The 20,011-nt window shown below is 52.2% G+C and overlaps 1 protein-coding gene across 1 annotated transcript in view; it reads left to right on the forward strand.

The window, feature by feature from the left end:
* DNAH3 (dynein axonemal heavy chain 3) overlaps positions 1-20,011 on the forward strand; it is a 142,443-nt gene that overhangs the window by 88,042 nt on the left and 34,390 nt on the right. The window contains exons 44-54 of the mRNA XM_078611111.1: positions 127-250; positions 1,095-1,251; positions 3,340-3,639; positions 4,750-5,042; positions 6,056-6,273; positions 7,671-7,836; positions 10,651-10,867; positions 11,465-11,647; positions 12,601-12,799; positions 13,982-14,220; positions 14,621-16,523. Coding sequence (XP_078467237.1) covers positions 127-250; positions 1,095-1,251; positions 3,340-3,639; positions 4,750-5,042; positions 6,056-6,273; positions 7,671-7,836; positions 10,651-10,867; positions 11,465-11,647; positions 12,601-12,799; positions 13,982-14,220; positions 14,621-16,523 — 3,999 coding nt within the window. The remainder of the gene's footprint in view (positions 1-126; positions 251-1,094; positions 1,252-3,339; positions 3,640-4,749; positions 5,043-6,055; positions 6,274-7,670; positions 7,837-10,650; positions 10,868-11,464; positions 11,648-12,600; positions 12,800-13,981; positions 14,221-14,620; positions 16,524-20,011) is intronic.

The raw sequence follows: 20,011 nt of genomic DNA on the forward strand, positions 1-20,011 counted from the left end.
TTGATTGTGTTCAAATGTTTGTTTTCAGGGCATGTTTTCCTGAGTTACTGCAGCTCATGTGGCTGCATTGGCAGAATACATCTTTACCCGTGGTTAATATATATATTTTTTATTACCCACCTTTAGGGCGCTTCACTCGTCACCTCAATATTCTCTCCATCGATTCGTTTGACGATGAGACCATGACGAAAATATTCAACTCCATTGTCGACTGGCACTTCGGAAAGGGGTTCGAAGGATCTTTTCTCAGGTGGGTGCCACGGACGCTGTTGCACATCAGCGAGATGCCCAATCGTTGTTTTTCAAATAGCATGAGCTTGATTAGACTCGTGATATTAAATTGTTTTAGGAGCATTTGTTCGATGGGCCACATCGTCCGGATGAGACTCATTTCACATTCCCACAACCACGTCGCAGTGGCCTGGCCCAATATCATGTTTCGGGAAAGTGGACCTGGTCCAGATTCCCCAATTCTCACAGCAGCAGCAGCAGCATTACCGGGGCAAGCCAGCACAAACACCAACTGTGGGCCTTGTTACGCCACTTCTCCACTGGGCCAGCTTGGACTTAGCCGTCATGGAAACAGCCTTGGAGAAAGAAAAACAAGCCTAGTTGTTTTCCTCATTAAATGCTGCTGGAAAGCAAATTGTCAGGAAAGCCTATTGACTTAATACTTTGTGAAACAAGCTTTCTCTGTGTATTGACTGTTATGCCAATTTCATGCTCGACAGCTGCAAAAACATAACCTCTCAAATGCTACTTGCCATGGTTACCTACCAGATTACGTACAGAAGCTCCAAATACCACAATTTTGGCTTGATTGCCATGCTGCGAACACCTTTGCAGTGCATTAAGGTATCCCACATAGCGTGGATAAGAAGCCTATTGAAGCGACTTCAGAAATATATTCCCGTGGTTCTGTGATGACGTCTCCCTCGGCTCCCCGCCCTGATGCCACGCAATGCATCGCTCACCGTGAGAGCTTCAGACGGACGTTTTTTCGTTTCGTGATAACGACACTCGACAGCACGGCTGGAGCGTAATAGCGGATAAGCGCATTGTGCTTTGTCAAGCCAGCCTGCTTGCATTTGCAGACTGGGGAGGATGATGGTGCAAGCCACCATGGGGGTTTACAAGGCCGCGGTGGAGAACTTCCTCCCGACCCCGTCCAAGTCCCACTACGTGTTCAACCTGCGCGATTTCGCGCGGGTCATCCGCGGGGTGCTCCTCTGCCCGCACACACACCTGCAGGTGACTCAGAGTTAGAATGTTTAGATATACTGGAGGAATCCGTTTAACACGTACGTAGGATTTTGCGACCAAAATCAGAATTCGATCACAGCTGTCCTGTGATAGAATTCTGAGCGCAGTTCACCGAGATGGTCATGGTGCATTTATTCATAATCAAGTATTTTTTTTGGGTTAGATCGCATAAATATAAATGTCTTTAACCCCGCCACCACCCAACACAACCAATTCGCAGGATTAGTCACATAAACAAAACTTGCCAATTAGTTACTACTTTAGCACACCGGTGTGTTGGGGAGTAAACCCACAACATTTACAATTAGAGTTAACGTTTCGCTCGTGAATACAACCAGCTTCATCAGGCGATTAGCCAGAATTGTGAGCTGGTTGTAATCACCAGCAAACTGATAGGAGTGCAATGTATAGGAAATCTAAGCAACTCACTTTCAAAATCAACTTTTTGTTTTACCAGGTAAAGCCCACTGAGCTATTAGATTCTTTTTCAGTATCGATCTGGCCACAAATGATAACTCAACAAAGTTACTCACTATGTGGAAATTGAAAGCAGCCAAATACAGCAGCACTGAGTCGGCTCAATTCACTCGGCGTTGACGAAATGACCTGCCATCTTGTAGTCTAGAAGCGTTTGTTCAACAGGCCTAGTTCTGATGATGAGACCCAGAGGGCAGGGTCGACCAAGATCCACATTTTGCTTGCTTTGATAACATTACTGTGGATAACCAATAAAGCTGATATGGAATTAAAAAAAAATGTATGTATGTATGTTTCGCACCGTACGTAGCCAACCATGCTAATGTGTACAGAGAAAGAATATCATTCCGTTTATCTTAATGTGCAGGTTTTCACAGCCAATCTGATTCATAATTATTTTTTGGTTGAGGCCACGTAATGATAAGGCCAAATTTTTTAGACAGTTTAAGTTGTTTGGCTATGTGAGGTGGTGGATGGTTACACGACACAAATCTGGCCAGATCACTACGTAGCGTAGCTTTACCCAAAAATCTATTATGAATTGATTCTGCTTATATCTGCTCTTTACAGGGTGAAAAATAAACCGGTGTATTGTTTACTTCAGTGGGAAAAAAAATTTAATTGTCAGCTTAAGAAGTCATTGCAGTCACATGGGATGACGTGGCTCAGCTGGCTGAAGACTAGAATAAAATAAAATAAATGAAAACAACTAAATTAAATCACGACGTTTCGGGCGCAACACAAGCGTCCTTCTTCAGGTGGGGACAACATAGCGAAAGCACAACCGCTTAAGTGTGTCTAAGAGATGGCTGTGACGAGGAATTATATAGTCGCGGGGGGATGGAGGGAGGGGAGGGGCCATGGTGAGTGTGTGGGCGGGCTGTGGACTGGGAGGCATCGATGTGAGGAACGGGGAGGGCGTTGGGAGGCAACGCATGGAGCTCAAACTGAAGCTTTGTGATGCAGGGGGCGGAAGTAGATAGGAAAGCTAAGATTAAGCAGCCTTTTGTTATGCTGCCGGGGGGTCAAATTAGAAATGCGCAAGATGAACACTCACGTGTGGTAATGGTGATGGTAGTGTGTGAAGCTGGGGAATAGTAGTGTGTGAAGCAGATTTTTTACCTACGTGATTTTATGAAATCTTCAAATCTAGAATGAAGACTAGACGTTGCGACGAAGCTCTGTTGCCCGCTCCGCGGCACGGGGAAGCTCCGAGCTCTTAACCCCTTCCCATTGCGATGACATACATGTATGTTATCGGTTTTGCTTCCGATTGCTTTCCGACGACGTCTGTGTGCGACATCGGAACAAAATCAGAAGTAAAAGGCCATGCGGGGAGGGTGTGTGGTACAGTTTGGCGCCAGCGATCGTAGAGTGCGGCCGTGTCGCTACGGTTCTCTGCGGTGAGCACAATGTCTATAAAAGCAGCGGCGCTACACCTCTCTAAATAAAATTAACACCGAGCTGCTTGCAGCACTCCGAGATTCGGCGGTGAACAGGGGGACCCACCCTGCGACTTGCATACGTCCCGGAACGGGAAAGGGCTGAACTCCAAGGAACACGGCGTGGGCTCATGACCGATCGGCGTGTGCGTCGCAGGATGGAGAGAGGCTGGTGCGCCTCTGGATCCACGAGGTTTACCGCGTTTTCTACGACCGCCTCATCGACGGTGGCGATCGCGCCACGTTCTTCGACGTCGTCCGCGAGACCACGTCCAGCTACTTCAAGCAGAGCGTGGACAAGGTGCTGAGCCACCTGACGCCGACGGGCAAGCTGGCCGACGAGCACGTGCGGGGCCTCTTCTTCGGCGACTACGCTCAGCCGGACGCCGACCCGCGGCCCTACCAGGAGATCGCCGACCTCAAGAAGCTCACGTCCCTCATGGAGCACTACCTGGAGGTGCGCTGGGGGGGGGAGGGTGTGGGTTGCGTAGGTCATGGGGTAGAGAGAGTTGGTTAACCGTACTCTTTATGGCCTAGTCTCACCGGTGTCCGACCAGAGAACGCCAAAACGCGAACAACACAAAGCCAATGCAGGTGTCAGTGCATTTATAGCTTGGGGGGAAAAGCGATAACATAATACCTATTTTATTGCCAGAAAGGGTAAAACCTATTCTTATTTTTCGTACGTATGTTTGTTGAAATTATTTCGCACCGTACGTAGCCGACCGTGCTAATCGGAGGTACAGGGGAAGGACAACAAGCTGAAATTAATGATTATAATCTGTGCAAAGTTTGCTCACTTAAACAAATGCTGCTGGATAATATTGGTCTGGAATAGACAATTGGCTGACGACTAAAATATTTTTTCTTTCATAGAGACACAGAATGGAGATGTGTGTTGTATATGCTATGCAGTATTCCCTCGCTGTTCGCGAGAGGTACGTACCGGAGATGCTCATGAAATTTCGTGGATAATGATATTGACCTATGGAAACATATCTTTTAATGAATTTCCTTAAATAAATAAATATATGGAAATGACCATAATAATGCAAAAATACAAATGGGTTCTAATACACATAAAATAAATCAATATTAACGTATTCAATAATTGTTTATGAATGAACTCGCCTTCATCTCAACGCTTTATCTCTCATGACTTTATCTCATCACTTTCTTTCTGTCTCTCTCTCGATGCAATCTCCGAGTCCCAGATTCTATACTCAGCAGTTCTACTGCTAGATTATTTTTTTCCCGCCTGAGGACGACCGCTTGTGTTGCGATCGAAACGTCGTATTCTATTATTATTATTATTATTTTTTCTACCTACGTGACTTTACCGACAGAACCAAAGAGTATGGATTCCTGCAGTCACGAAATCTTCAAATCAAGATTCCCATATTCTATTCGCGGATAGCCAGACCTCGCGGACAGCAAGTTCGCGAACAGCGACGGAACACCCTATCAACAGACATGCTCCACAACAGCAACAACGCGCACTGCTGGGTTTGTCCACCACACATACTCACCGCCCGTCTGGCGCCCCCTCTCACCCGCCCCGCCGCAGGAGTACAACAACGTGAGCAAGGCGCCCATGCCACTCGTCCTGTTCAAGTTTGCCATCGAGCATGTGTCACGCGTGTCGCGCGTGCTCGCCCAGGACGGCGGCCACGCACTGCTCGTCGGCATCGGGGGCAGCGGGCGACGGAGCGTGGCGCGCCTCGCCGCCTTCATGGCCGGCCAGGATCTCTTCCAGATCGAGTTAACGCGCGGGTACGGCGCCGCTGAATGGAGGGAGGACCTAAAGCGCGTCACGCGCAAGGCGGGCGTCGATGGCAAGGCCACCGTCTTCCTCTTCAGGTGCAGCGACGGCATGGAGTCAAGGGGAGGCCGGAGGTGGCGGGGTTGTGTGGTGGTGGTGGAGGAGTGGTGGGGTGGTGGGGTGGCAGGGCTATGTATATTTGGAGTTTGAATGTCCTCCCCGGGGTCACGTGGATTTTTTTCTCCTGGTCCTCCGGTTTTTCCGTCCACATTTGGAAACATGCGTATTTAGATTAATTAACTGCTAAAAATGTCCAAATGATAAGCCACTTTGTTGAGCTATCATTTGTGGCCAGGTCTCTTTTGAAAAATAAGTTCACACCTCAGTGGGCTTTGCTTGGTAGGATGGTTTAGTGTTGTATTTGTTTGTGTTTGGGTGATTTGTCTACCTTTCTTGTACTTTGCACTCCTATCGTGTTGTTGTGTAGTGTTTGTTGTAACGTTCTTATCCGCCTGGACTGGGCATCTGTCAAAAAGAGCTTCATAGCTCATCGGATTCCTCCAGTATAAATACATGTCCTGATGTTGGTGGTGATGGCGTGGCAGTGCAGTTAAGTGGTGGCAGGGAGCCATGATGGTGGCATGGAAGTGTTATCTGGTGTTGATGTCCGTGGTGGTGGCGGGGCGGTGGGGTTATGTGGTGGTAAGGAAGGGGGTTGGTGGGGTGGCGGTGGGGCTGCGGTTACATCTTGGCGCCGCGGCGCTGAATGAGAGGGGTGGTTTGGATAGTGATTGGGCAGGGGCAGCTGAGTGTATATGTTTTACCTCGGCCAGGGGTCAAACGTTATACATCTATACCATACTGCCCAGTTTATTCTAGTCAGCACGAGCCCTTGCTTGACTTTGCGAGATAGAAGTGATTCAAGTAAGCGCTGAGACCGACACAAAAACCGACACACAAAGACATACTGAAACACACACACAAAGACCGACACACACACACAGACCGACACACACAAAGAGATCAATACACACACATATCGACACACACACACCGTCACACACCGACACACACTCACACAGACTGTCCGTCGCTCGCTCGCGTTCCGCAGCGACACGCAGATTAAGGACGAGGGCTTCGTGGAGGACGTGAACATGCTGCTCAACGCGGGCGACGTGCCCAACATGCTCGCGGCGGACGAGCGCGCCGAGATTGTGGAGCGCATGCAGGCGGTGGCGCGGCTCGAGGGACGCAAGGTGGATGCGACGCCGCTCGCCATGTACAATTACTTCGTCGAGCGCGTGCGCGCCAACCTGCACATCGTGCTGGGTAAGCGGCCCCCCTCGCTCTTTCCAAAGCCAGATGGTCTGACTTTCGAGGCACCACGGTAGCGAGATGTTAACGACCTCGCCAGGTATACAGGAAGTCGTGGGCTCGATCCCGACCCTGACACCTACTGAGTTTGCATGTTCTCTCTCCACGTGGTCGTGTGGATTTTTCCCCGGGTCCTCTGGTTTTTCTCTCCCCATTTTGAAACGTGCGTTTAGAGTATTTGGCTGCAATACATTTCCACATCGTATGCCACTTTGTCAAGCTATAATTTGTGGCCTGGTCATTTCTAAAAAAATAGCTACGTAGCTCAGTGGGCCGATGGATTCTAACCGTGAACCTCTGCATTAGGTGTCGAACGCGCTTCCGCAAGGTCAAGTCACTACCCTCTGATCCCCATCTAGAAAGCCCCTTAACTGCAACAAAGAAAAAGATCCCCCCTTTAGCCTCAACAGGCTGTTGGGGCAAGTGTTGTGAGCGAGCACCTAGGAAAGACAAACATGGTACACAAGGAGGAGGGTGGCCAGCACCACACCCGGCCACCATTGTTTGTGCGTTTACACACAACAACTGGTACTCATTTAAGGTTGAGTCGACCCCAGGGGAGGCCCAGAACCAGGTCAGATATTCGTCACCAATGTTGGCCGTGAGTGTGAATCGAACTAGAGTCGTCGGACTAACCATGATACTAACACTCCCCACTTTAATACAAATGTATGTGAAAATATAAATCTATTCATTGACTAAAAATTTTTTTTTCACTGATAAGCATTGCTTCCAGAAGCAGTTTTCCATCCCGTTACCAAATTAATTCTCACCAATTTCAATGTGCAATGCTACACTGCACGGGATTAGGATCTCCAAAAATTGAGAACTAATTTACAATGTAATCTCGGCACATTGTGCCTTTAAATTGCACGGCTGTAGTAAAACGCAACACAATTTATTGTGTCTTGATTGAATGTTGTGTTACTGCCCAACATGTAAAAATAAGCGATTGCTTATAGTTAACAGTCCTGCGTCAGTGCACTGCTGGACAAAGGCCTCTCCTTGACATACGACTCGTTTGTGTGACCTATACATCACTCCACTAGGCAGTGCGTGTTGGCGAATGGGAAGCGTAGAATTTGGTGGGGTTTTCAACTCGGCTCCCCGGGCGTCGTGCGCAGCGCACCCACCACCGTGCCAACCACTACCTCCAGCCTACCCTGGCTGATGCCACGCCAAACATTTCCAAGAAGTGGGGCTATCCCAGTGGCCCCTTTTCCCAAACGAGCGAAGCAGCGCTGCCTCATTGCGTACGACGCGGCGACAGCTGCATAACCCTACGAGCCGAGATGTCGAACTGGGGCCACGCGCGCGCTCGGGTCATGCTCTCGCCACTGTCCCCCCCACAGCGATGAGCCCGATCGGCGACGCCTTCCGGAACCGGCTGCGCATGTTCCCGTCGCTCATCAACTGCTGCACCATCGACTGGTTCCAGGCATGGCCCGCGGACGCCCTGGAGATGGTGGCCCACAAGTTCCTGCGGGACGTGGAGCTGGAGGACGCCGTGCGCAAAGAGTGAAGGCCCCGCATCATTCATTCACACGCCGTGTTCATCTTGTGTGTATATTGTGTATATATTGTGTATATATGTGTAAAAAGGAACACAGAGGCTCAGCACACGGGGAAAGGGCTCTCTTTGTTGACATGTCCAGCTCCCAGTCTCGGCCGCCATCTTGTCCTGCTTCCCCCTCCTCTCTCTCTCCCCCTTGCCCCTGCTCTCAACTGATCCGTGCTTGCCTCCCCTCCTCCCTCTCACATGTTCCCACCCCCTGTCCATGTAAAAGCTCTGCTGTTTTATGCTGTTTTGCTCAGGATGCTTTATAACACCCTTACATATGTGTCTACCAGTCTTCCCAGTCAGGCAACCCATAACACCTGGGTCCGTGCCGTGACCTCCTGTTCGCGAGCCAATGGACCCTTGACATTGCCTCAAAGTGCACTTAGCCTGGCGCAAGCGCCGTGGTGACACATCACTGCCACTTAGTGGCGAATTGTGGTTGTTGCTGTTGTTGTATATGTATAGTGAGTCATTCAGATACAATATTTAGGAGGCAACAACGTCTATTCTACACTTTATGCAACACCATTACACAGGGACTAAATACACCTATTCTCACGCTTGTTACGCATAGGACCACAATACACCTATTTCTCTCGCATACGGGATGACTTTAATCAGGTCAGAGCAGCCAATGTGCTGCCTGACCCACGATGTGAAAGACGGGGACTAAGATGAAGACGTAGCACTTAGATTCCACTTCACCTGCGGACAGCCTCGATCACAGATCGGGGCTTCCCTTTTATCTCTCTCGGCGCGGCCTGGCTCCACCCTCAGCCGCGCCTACTTCTGGAATATTCCCGACGGTTCCAGACTACACTGCACCTGTTCCCTCTCTGGCTCCGCCCTTAACCACGCCCCCTTCGGGAACTCTCCAGACATTCTCAGCTACTCTTCCCGTGTCCCCTCGTTCACCTTTGGCCCACATTCCTCACCCTGGCCCATCACGTGCTTAACCTGGTGCCTGGGTGACTCGTCCTCCCATGCCCCCTACCGCCAGCCGCTCCCACCACTCCCCCAGTGGCCGACTCCGTGGCGATTACCTGCGGCGCTCGCGGAGGCTGTTATCCCCTACTCTGTCGGTAGGACTCATCTGGCTTTCTTCTGCGAGCACCCAGTACCATGCCCCTAGTGGCCCATTGTATGGTACTGCACGGTGTATTAGCCTCTGCCCATTTCTACGGCACTCAGGGCTACTCGCCGTAGTGATCCATTTAACATCACTACATATGTATACCTGGGTGGGGCGGGTCGCGTCAACCATGGGGGTTGCAGAGTTGGTTGACCGTACTTCACCACGCTGGTCGGTGCAGGTTGGTGGAGCACATTTTGTCTCGCCTCTTGCTGCGTACCTGACTGGTATGGGTGCCTCTATCCAGTATGGCTGCTCAGACTTTGAAGCCTCTCCAGCTTATACACCAAGTCGAGGCAGTGCCGCATTGCAATTGACTGCAGGTAGAAGGCCGGGGCACAGTATTGACTCTCAATCGGAAGGTCACAATGCTTGTATGTATGTCATACCTGTCAACCCATACGATTTACCCGTATTCTTGTACAGGGAAATAGAGTTTTCAGTTCCATAAGGTGTACAGCCCTTTTTGTTTTGTCTTTGTGTTTCTCCCTTGTGATGGGACTTTGTAGGATGAACGTTGAGATTTATAAGGGCACGGGTGACCAATAAAGCCTGAATAGGTCTGTAATAAGGTAGGCACTGATCAGGGGTTGACAGGTATGATATGTTGAACTTATTTCGCACTGTACGCAGCCAACCGTGCTCATCGAGCTCATACCTCCAGGGTCTGCAAAACTAATACTTTTGTAGGAAGTTAGCTACTAGTCCCCATCATAATAACGTGGACGTTGTACCACTGGCTAAGGACCACTGTAGGAGCTTAGCACTGGCTAATGCTGGTTTGTATATGGGAAACTGTAGACTTGTCAAACGAGACAGACACGATCAGTAATACTGTGGCCGGAATCAAACTATTTTTTCAGCAATTGTAGAGTTATTGTGCAGAATGCAGCATCACTGCTCGATCTGTACTCCTGCCCTCGTGTGTGGGTCAAACACCATTATCGGTTGACAATAACATTGGGAAAATGGCCATGTCCTCTTTTTGAATTCGATGCATTGTGTCAAAAAAGCACTTATATCGTGAAAATTGCAGTGATAAATTATTTTAATGGCATCTTCTCTGTGACCTTAATCTAGTGTCCATCATCTGGCAATCCAATTGTCATTGACGTCAGGGTTTTCGTTTTTGCACGCCAAAATACTAAAGGGATTATTGCCTATGAAAAGAATGCATTGAACAATGCTGAATTGTATATAGATATGGGCTGTACATACTTTTTTCCACTGTTTTCATGGCAAATATTCTAATTTCATGGAGCATGCTATCGGGAGGTTAATCTATGCATTCCATGAAGTCTGGATCGAATAAAAATCAGAAGTAAATATGCCTAGATACTACCATTAGCACGGTTGGCTACGTTTTGCACGGTTGGCTGCATACAATGCGAAAGAAGTTCAACATACATCCTTTCAAGATATGAATCCGTAAATGTTCAACCTTTATTCACAGCCTATATTTCCCATGGGATCATGAGGATTAACTCTGACTGGCTGTGTTGCGTTAATTTAATTTACTGTCATCCACAACCACCTGTTGTGGATGACGATCGACGGACAGTGCGCTGGGAAGAATCTCCGATCTCGTCCCCCGCCACGGCAGCCCTCGCTGACCCTGCCGCCCTCTCCCGTGCGCCAGGGTCGTGTGGATGTGCAAGTACTTCCACGAGAGCGTGTCGCAGCTGTCGGAGAGGTACTTCTCAGTGATGCGGCGGCACAACTACGTGACGCCCACGTCCTACCTGGAGCTCATCCTCACCTTCAAGGCTCTGCTCAACTCCAAGCGGCAGGAGGTGTCCCTCATGCGCAACCGCTACGTTGTGGGCCTCGACAAGCTGCAGTTCGCCGCATCGCAGGTCCGCCGCGCGACTCCCGCTGTAAATTGCTAATGTCCACGCGACGGCGATGATGAGCCACTTCGTTGAGCTATCGTTGGCGGCCATGTCGCTTATGGAAAAAGAAGCTAATGACTCAGTGGGCCTTACCTGGTAAAATGACAAAAAATAGTTTAGTTGAGTTTGTTATTAACCTCCTCATAGCTGTTAATAAAAGTAATGTGGCTTGAGCAGGATACGTTGCTAGAGGGATGCTGGCCGATTGTCAAAAGTAATAACAGAGTGGCAACCAAGGAGTGGAACGTGTCTGAGAGCACGTCGGCCACGGAGATGGAGTGATTAATTAATTGTGTGTGCAAGCGCTGAGTGCATTATCCACTGCTAGGTGAAGGCATCTCCATGCTATTGCCATTCTTCATGGCCCTGCAATGGCACAATCCATCTCACCCCTGCAAATAAACGGATTTGATCGCTCCATCTCCGTGCGAACATCATCCCGGGTGCTTTCAATACATCGCAGGATCATGACAGATGACAGCGGCTTGCAGGAGTCCTTCATCCGGCAGTGGATCGATCACAGCTGTTGACGCTGACGAACCTATCGGTGGTCGCACACAGGTGTCGGTGATGCAGAAGGAGCTGACTGATCTTCAGCCAGAGCTCATCAAGACCTCGGCCGAGACCGAGAAGATGATGGTGAAGATCGAGCAGGACACGGTGGAGGTGGACGCCAAGAAGGAGCTGGTGGCGGCCGATGAGGCCGTGGCAAATGAGGCGGCGGCCGCGGCGAAGGCCATCAAGGTGAGGCACGGGTGGGACCACAGGGCTTCATATGAAATATTTCATGAAATATTCAATCAGCTGTTAAATTAAATACGCCCCAGCATCCGGCCGAGAGGTTCTGCGGCAGTATTTTATTTTCATAGCGGTCGCTGAGCACAGGTGTCAAAAGCTAAATACGCCAAGCGGCCAGCAGCAAACAGTTCTATTGGTAAAGAGATCCATAATAAAGGTTTTATGGGTTAGATTGCGCAAATATAAATGTATCGTTAACCCACCACCACCCGACACAGCAAATTAGTAAGGTTTTGTCACATAAACAAAACATGCCAATTAGTGCTTCAGTCCATTGGTGTGTTGGAGAGTAAACCCACAGAGCATTGAAAATTTGAGTACCACGTTCCGCTCGTGATTACAACCAGCATCATTGGGTCTTAAATATAGTGATGGTGATGTCAACACTGTGAGTCTATCAGGTGCGAAGACCAGAGGGGGGTTAATGTAGTCCTATAAATTACAATGGATTATGTGAATCTGAAAATATGCACAACAGAGGTCGTACGTATTGTGCTCGACTTGTGTTCGGGAGGTTGTATGTTCCCTCCCATCGCGATGAGTTGTGAGCGACTCTGTCATAAGTCAACAGGCGTTGTGATTGTTCTGAATGAGACTTGACGTGTTAATGGCTCGCTCGTATCTATCCTGACATCTCAATCGAAGGATTTATGAATGATCACAAAGAGGCAGTGTTTTAAAGACATCTCAAGCAAGGAGGCAGGTCAACTAAGGAGGTGCAAAGTTGCCCATTGACCTATTTGGGCATGAATTGTATCTTGCTAATCTCCCGACTGTGGTGAGATCTTAACTTTGTGGTTCGCCACTGCGGGGCACACAACGCTTGACTGCCGAATAAAACGCACCACGAAAAGTTTTCCACGAGTTCCCAGCATGGCGTGGGGGGGTCGCCTTTGCAGGACGAGTGCGAGAGCGACCTGGCGGAGGCCATGCCGGCGCTGGAGTCTGCCCTGGCCGCCCTGAACACGCTCAAGCCGGCCGACATCACCGTCGTGAAGGCCATGCAGAACCCGCCGGGCCCCGTCAAGCTCGTCATGGAGAGCATCTGCGTCATGAAGAACATCAAGGCGGAGCGCAAGCCCGACCCTAGCGGCTCCGGTGAGGGCCGACCGTAGCCTCGGTGCCGTCGGGAAGCCGTGGTTTGGTCGTGTAGGACATCTTTTTTCGCTTTTTTTAATTTGTTTTAACTAAAAAAAACCTCGTCGCGCGGCTTGCATAACCGGGTGTCACAATTCACTGAGGATAGTCCCGATGCAACTGGACCATATAAAGGAGGGGAGGTAAAAAAAAATTCCACTTGCACATCTGAGCTGCGCTAGGGCTGTTCCGAGCCAGTGCAGCACAGGTCAGGAGGCGCGGGTTGCTTTTCCACTGCACAAAAAGCCCAAGCCGTGCCGCTTGACGTTCACGAGCGACGTCAAGATGCAAGTACATGATGCCATCACGTTGCGTCGTTAGCCCTGGTCCCAGCACGGCTTGACCCCCGGGCTAAATTCTGATGTTTTGTGAGACCAGCACAGCTCAGCTCTGTATAATACCAAAGCAAACCACCACTGCTGTGCTGGCCCTGTGCTGGCTTGGCTCTGATGTGCAATTGTGAATGGGGTGGTAGTGTAGCAGTCATCGCGCTGCGCTACGAACCTGGAGACCAGAGTACGATTCTCGCTCATGGCCAACACCAGTGATGATTATCTGAACCGGTCCTCGCCCTCCCCTAAGTCGACTGAACCTCAAATGGTGCAGTGTTTGAACATCACCACTTGGGAGACAAAGGCGGCCAGGGAGTGGTGTGGGCCTCCCATCCCCTTTGTGTGCCGTATCAGCCTTCATAGGTGCTCGTTAACAGCACTTGCCCCAACAGTCTGTTAAGGCTATACAGGGGATCTTTGTCTTTTGGGGAATAAAAGGCCACTTTGTAGCTTGAAACATTACTCAGTAGGTATATTATGATGCGTCTATTTATAGACTTAAATTATTGTTTTTACTTGTGATATATGCATTGAATTCTGTGTGTGCATGTGTATAAGATTGAATAATTTTCATTGTTATTTAGTGTTGTATGCAATCTCTTCACGTGACCCCTGCAGCCACTAGAGGTGCTACAAGAGTTTTTTGTAGAGGAAAACGCTAAAATGCCTGCACAAGACTCGGGGTCATAAACCGATTCGCCCTATCCTGGCCACCTTGCGGCACAGTGCATTTGGGAGGTTCACAAATCGGTCAGGCGCCAAACCCACGCATGATCGGCTCACTCGCCCGCGTCGCTCTCTGTCCCACTAGGCAAGATGCTCGAGGACTTTTGGGGGCCGTCGAAGAAGCTTCTGGGCGACATGAAGTTTCTGGAAAACCTCAAGGCCTTCGACAAGGACAACATCCCGGCGGCCGCCATGAAACGCATCCGCGAGAAGTTTGTGGACCACCCGGACTTCCAGCCGTCCATCATCAAGAACGTGTCCTCCGCCTGTGAGGGACTCTGCAAGTGGGTGCGGGCGATGGAGGTATACGACCGTGTGGCCAAGGTGAGACAACCGAGACTTTGCACAACAATGATGATGATGTGCACGTTGAAGAAGCGGGCTGGGCGGTGCTGCGGTTAAGCATTTGACTCTTAGTCAGGAGGGTCTAATTCTGGGTCAAATCAACCCATCATCCTCCCAGAGCCTGAGCCCTATCACAGTCCAGAGCAGAATTTTTCAACCAGTGGGGTGGGGAAAGGACTGTGGCATGGATACCATACAGGAGATATTTTTTAATATTCACAAGGAACGTCAGCGCCATGTTGCAGTGATAAAACACACTTCTTATGCACAATATCAAACGATTGCCTGACTCAAAACACACTAAATGGGACAAATGCCAAGCCGGCACCAGCAGCGGATAGAGTGACGATGACGGCGACTTTCTCACCAACGCACGCAGGTGGTGGCGCCCAAGAAGCAGCGGTTGCGCGAGGCCGAGTCGGAGCTGAGCGTGCAGATGACCAAGCTGAACGGCAAGCGTGCCGAGCTCAAGGCGGTGCAGGACAAGCTGCAGGCCCTCAACGACACGTTCGACGCCATGAACCACAAGAAGGGCGAGCTGGAGGCCAACATCAAGCTGTGCTCGTGCAAGCTGGAGCGCGCCGAGAAGCTCATCGGCGGCCTGGGTGGCGAGAAGGATCGCTGGACGGAGGCGGCGCGCCTCCTAGGCGAGCGCTACACGAGCCTCACAGGCGACGTGCTCCTCTCGGCCGGCACCGTCGCGTACCTCGGCGCCTTCGCCGTCGACTTCCGCCTCGAGTGCCGGCGGGAGTGGCAGGCGCTGTGCGCCCGCCGGCAGGTGCCCTGCTCGGAGGAGTTTTCGCTGAGCGGCACGCTGGGCGACCCGACGACGGTGCGCGCGTGGCAGATCGCGGGGCTGCCCGTCGACTCGTTCTCCATTGACAACGGCATCATCGTGACCAACTCGCGGCGGTGGCCGCTGGCCATCGACCCGCAGGGACAGGCCAACAAGTGGATCAGGAACATGGAGCGGGGCAACAACTTGTCGGTCATCAAGCCGTCGGACGCCGCATACGCGCGCGTCCTGGAGAACGCGGTACAGTTCGGCACGCCCGTGCTCCTGGAGAACGTGGGCGAGGAGCTGGACCCCGTCCTGGAGCCCATCCTGCTCAAGCAGACGTTCAAGCAGCAGGGCGTCGAGTACATCAGGCTCGGCGAGAGCGTTGTCGAGTACTCGCGCGACTTCCGATTCTACATCACGACGTGCCTGCGCAACCCACACTACCTGCCCGAGGTGGCCGTCAAGGTGTGCCTCCTCAACTTCGTCATCACGCCCATGGGGCTGGAAGATCAGCTGCTCGGGATTGTGGCGGCCAAGGAGAAGCCGGAGTTGGAGGAGAAGAAGAACCAGCTGATTCTGGAGGGCGCTGCCAACAAAAAGCAGCTAAAGGAGATCGAGGACAAGATCCTGGAGGTTTTGTCGAGCTCGCGGGGAAATATTTTGGAGGATGAGACGGCCATCGAAATCCTGTCATCCTCCAAGCTGCTGTCGGAGGAGATTTCGGAGAAGCAGACCATCGCCACGGCCACCGAGAAGGAAATCGACGACACCCGGATGGGCTACAGGCCAGTCGCCGAGCACTCTTCTATCATCTTCTTTTGCATCTCAGATATGGCCAACATCGAGCCGATGTACCAGTACTCCCTCACCTGGTACATCAACCTCTACGTGACCTCGATCTCGCACAGCAAGCAGTCGGAGGACCTGCAGGAGCGCATCGCGAACATCGTGGAGCACTTCACCGCGAGCATCTACAACAACGTGTGCCGCTCGCTCTTCGAGAAGGACAAGCTGCTCTTCTCGCTGCTGCTCACCATCGGCCTCCTCAAGGGCCGCGGTGAGGTGGACGAGGACACGTGGCGGTTCCTGCTGACGGGCGGCGTCGCACTGGAGAACCCGCACCCGAACCCCGCGCCCGAGTGGCTCTCGGACAAGTCGTGGTCGGAGGTGGTGCGCGCCTCGTCGCTCGCGAACCTGCGCGGCCTGATGGACGACGTGAAGGCCAACGCGGGCCGCTGGAAGAGGCTGTATGACTCGGCGAGCCCGCACGAGGAGGAGCTGCCCGAGGGCTGGGGCCTCCTGGCGGGGCTCGACCGCATGGCCGTGCTGCGCTGCTTCCGTCCCGACAAGATCGTCCCCGCGGCCCAGGACTTCATCGTCAGGAGCGTGGGCCGCACATTCGTCGAGCCGCCCACCTTCGACCTTGCGGGCAGCTTCAGCGACTCAGGCTGCTGCGCCCCGCTGATATTCGTACTCTCGCCCGGAGCCGACCCCATGGCGGGTGAGCGCGTTTTATCTTCCCCCTTTACAACGCGCCGCAAAATCGATGTCGGTGAATGCGGCCTCAAGGGAAGAGAGAGTTAATAAATGAATTCTATTATGTTGGTAGCCCGCTGTTGAGACACACCTTCCCTTTTGCAAGAGATGTCTTATTTTGTATATATATATATTTTTTTAATACAATAAACTTTCGCTATAGGAACATACAGCAATTTTAAAAAGGTATTGACTTTTTTGGCCATTACTGTTAGATCAATAATGTAGGTTTTTTTTTGTTAAAGCGGTTAGTTTTAACATAGCATCCCTTCAAAGAAACTATATGCGGTGTATAGATCTGCAAGAAATGCAGGGGGTTACAATGGGTTGCTAAATCACCATTTTCTGAAAATGTATGCGTTCCCAAGCGTGCAGTAATTTAAACCGCGTTATTATTCACACCGAATTAGATTTTAATTTCTGTCAACGTTAGAACCGTGAAAAAAAGGTGTGACCTTTAGCGGCGAGGACAACTCGGAACGATTTGTTCCCGTTGTGGTGTATTACACAGACCCATAATTCGCAGCCATCAAATCAAGAGACATTTCCGTAACATAGAATCTGCCCCATTATTGTAGTCAAATTAAGCCTGCAAAGTTAGTGATTTAGATTCTTGACTCACCCATCCTGCTTCCAGAGTCGATAAAATATATACCACTTTGTGGGGAAATCTAACAGTGGTTGTCCTATGGATGGACTCGCCCCTGCCATAAGAACATGAACATTTTCACCACTGCCTAAGGGCTGTTATCAGGAGATGAGCACCGCCTCAGTGCTCATTTGAGCAAGAAAACACTTTTACTTGTGTAGGGGTGTTAGAGAGAGAGCCCGTTATGCATGGCAGCCTATGGTAAACAAACACAGTAGGCGGGGCTACATGTGTGCACAAGCAGGTGCCCTCTGCGACGTCCGCGCCAGACACCCTGGGGGGTCGATTCGGTCGTTATGATCCCCCGGGGCCCCACCCCTCAGGGAGGGGTTGGGTATAAAAGGGGAATGTATCGAAGGGCTCGGGAGTGATGTTTAGCTAAAGAAGAGGAGGCGGAAGACGTCTGAGATAGAGCCCTGGACTCCCCCTGGTACGCCGTCCTTATCAGGACCGCGCAGGCTCGAGCCAGTGGCGTGGTACCAGAGCCAGAGCCAGTGCTGGTCTGGACTCTGGGTACCGGGCCCGACTGACCAGTGTCGGGCCAAGATAGCCTCCCCTAGCCCATTAGTGGAGGACTCAGAGGCAGGCTAGGGTTAGCTAGAGAGGTGTGTCCTCAGATAGACGGGTGAGGGGGCCGATACCCCCTCAATTGTGTATGTCACAACGTTGGTGTTAAATAAACAAGTGTGCCTCCAACTCCGGTGTGAACGAGTCGTGAGCGTTACTACATCTGGCGTCAGAAGTGAAACAAAGTACGAACATGGATACACGCCGGACGACTCGAGTCGGGGTACCAGAGGCAGAAGACACCACTGCAGTCGGAGGGCCCGAGACGGCTGAAGATGCCATCGACCAGCCGGGGCTGGGCGCATCCACGCCACAGCAGCTGGAGGAAGGGGAGCCGTCGATGGAGGGGCTGAGGGAGGCGCACGCGAAGCTGACCGAGCTGCTGTACGCCGCAGCCGCCATGCTCGACACCATCACGCAGCTGGGGGCTGCGGGACCGCCACGGGGCAACGGCAGCCGACGATCACAGCGCCTTCCCGCCATTTCCACGGAGCAACATTTTGAAACTCCCGCCATCGCTGCAGCTGCTGTTGAGGGCGTGGCCGCTCTAAGCATCGCGTCCAACGGCGGGAGTACAGTACCTGCCGCGTCACCACCAACGGGCGGAACGTCACCACGGGTGCGACCGGCGATGCCATCGCTGGTTCGTGCCGACGCTGAGTTGAGTGAGGCGGACGAGGGAGTGCGTTCTTCCTCTGCAGCCGCTGCCTTACATCAGCGGCTACCTCCACTCAAGGAATTTGTGGGCGAGGATGGCGACTGGGGCGGCTTCCAGCGGCGCTTCCTCGCTCACCAGGAGATGGCACAGTGGACAGACGCCGAGGCTCTCCGCGCGCTGCCAGCACTTCTCGACAGCGACGCCCTCGCCACTCTAACATCGGCTTCGAAGGAGAGGCGCTCCACGCTGCGGAAGGCGATGCAGGTGCTGTCGGCGGTATATGGTCCACCATCGGACTGTCGCCAACTCTTTTACGATCGCCAGCGGGGGACGAAGAAGTCCCCCCTGGCGTACCGCACAAGCCTCCTGGCACTGGCGAAGGAGGCCTTTCCACGAATGGATGACGAGGGTGTCGACGCCATGGTGACAGAGAAGATACTTTTGCTGGCGGACGACTTAGACATCGTCATTGTCGCACAGGACGATGCAGAGATGTGCTCCCTCCAAGCGGCCCGTCTTCTCCACGCAAACCTGTCCTCTCAACGACGGAAGGCCAGCAAGGCGGCGAGCGGGCGTGCCGTCGCTGCAGCCACCCTCCCGGCGGAAGAGGTTTGCGCCATCGACCATCAACGGCAGCATGGAGCGGGAGTACGGGAGGACCGGGCCGGTTCAAGCCGTCTACAACATCCATCGTCGTCACCAGCGCTTCCACGCTGTTACAACTGCGGCATCCGGGGCCACGTCGCCTCGGGGTGCCGCTCTCCTGGGCAGCGCAGGACGACACCTCAACGGGACGCCGGCCCTCGTCACAAGCTCCACCATCATAATCCGGCGAGTCGCGGCACCCCTCACGTTTGGCCCACGCACACGCCCGTCGCACACTTAAACACCGCAGCGAAGGGGGGGCCAATATCGCGTACCATGGCACCAACACGCACCGCTCTGGGTACTCAGATTGAACCCAGCCAGTGGTCCGTGTTGGCCCATCGGGTTGTAGCCGCGTCGTCAGGGTCGTCGGCCGTTGTGGGTCACATCGATGGGGTCGAGGTGCGCATCCTGGTCGATACAGGAGCATCGGCGACCATTATTTCGGAGTTGATTTATAACATTCTCCCTGCCCAAAGCCGTCCTTTGATGCCTGTTAACGTGCCATTCTTTGCTGCTAACGGGGGTTCACTTGGCATCATCGGACAAATTCGAGCCCAAATTTGTGTCGGGGATATTAAATTATCTGGGCCGATTTTTGTTTCCTCCTCGCTGGCGGTTCCGTGCCTGCTGGGGACGGATTTCCTGGCCAAAATGCCGATTAGGATATTAATCGACCAGGGATGCATTGAGCTCCCATCGGGCCGACGCATGGCGTTTTTGCCATCCCCCGCTACGAGCCGGACGGCGTTCGCGACGGTGCCGGCGTTCGTAGATAGAACGGTGCGCGTTCCTCCGGGGGCGCAAATGTTAATTCCTTTGAGACTTCGGCGGCCCTTCGCTAAGGGCATTGGGGCTCAAGGGGTTTTGCTGGGACCGTCTAGGGCCGGGGTCAGTGGACCTAATTTACTCCCAGGCCAGACCATAGTGAGAG

Source organism: Lampetra planeri, chromosome 35 (assembly GCF_965212315.1).
Source record: "Lampetra planeri chromosome 35, kcLamPlan1.2.h2, whole genome shotgun sequence".
Taxonomy (NCBI): domain Eukaryota; kingdom Metazoa; phylum Chordata; class Hyperoartia; order Petromyzontiformes; family Petromyzontidae; genus Lampetra; species Lampetra planeri.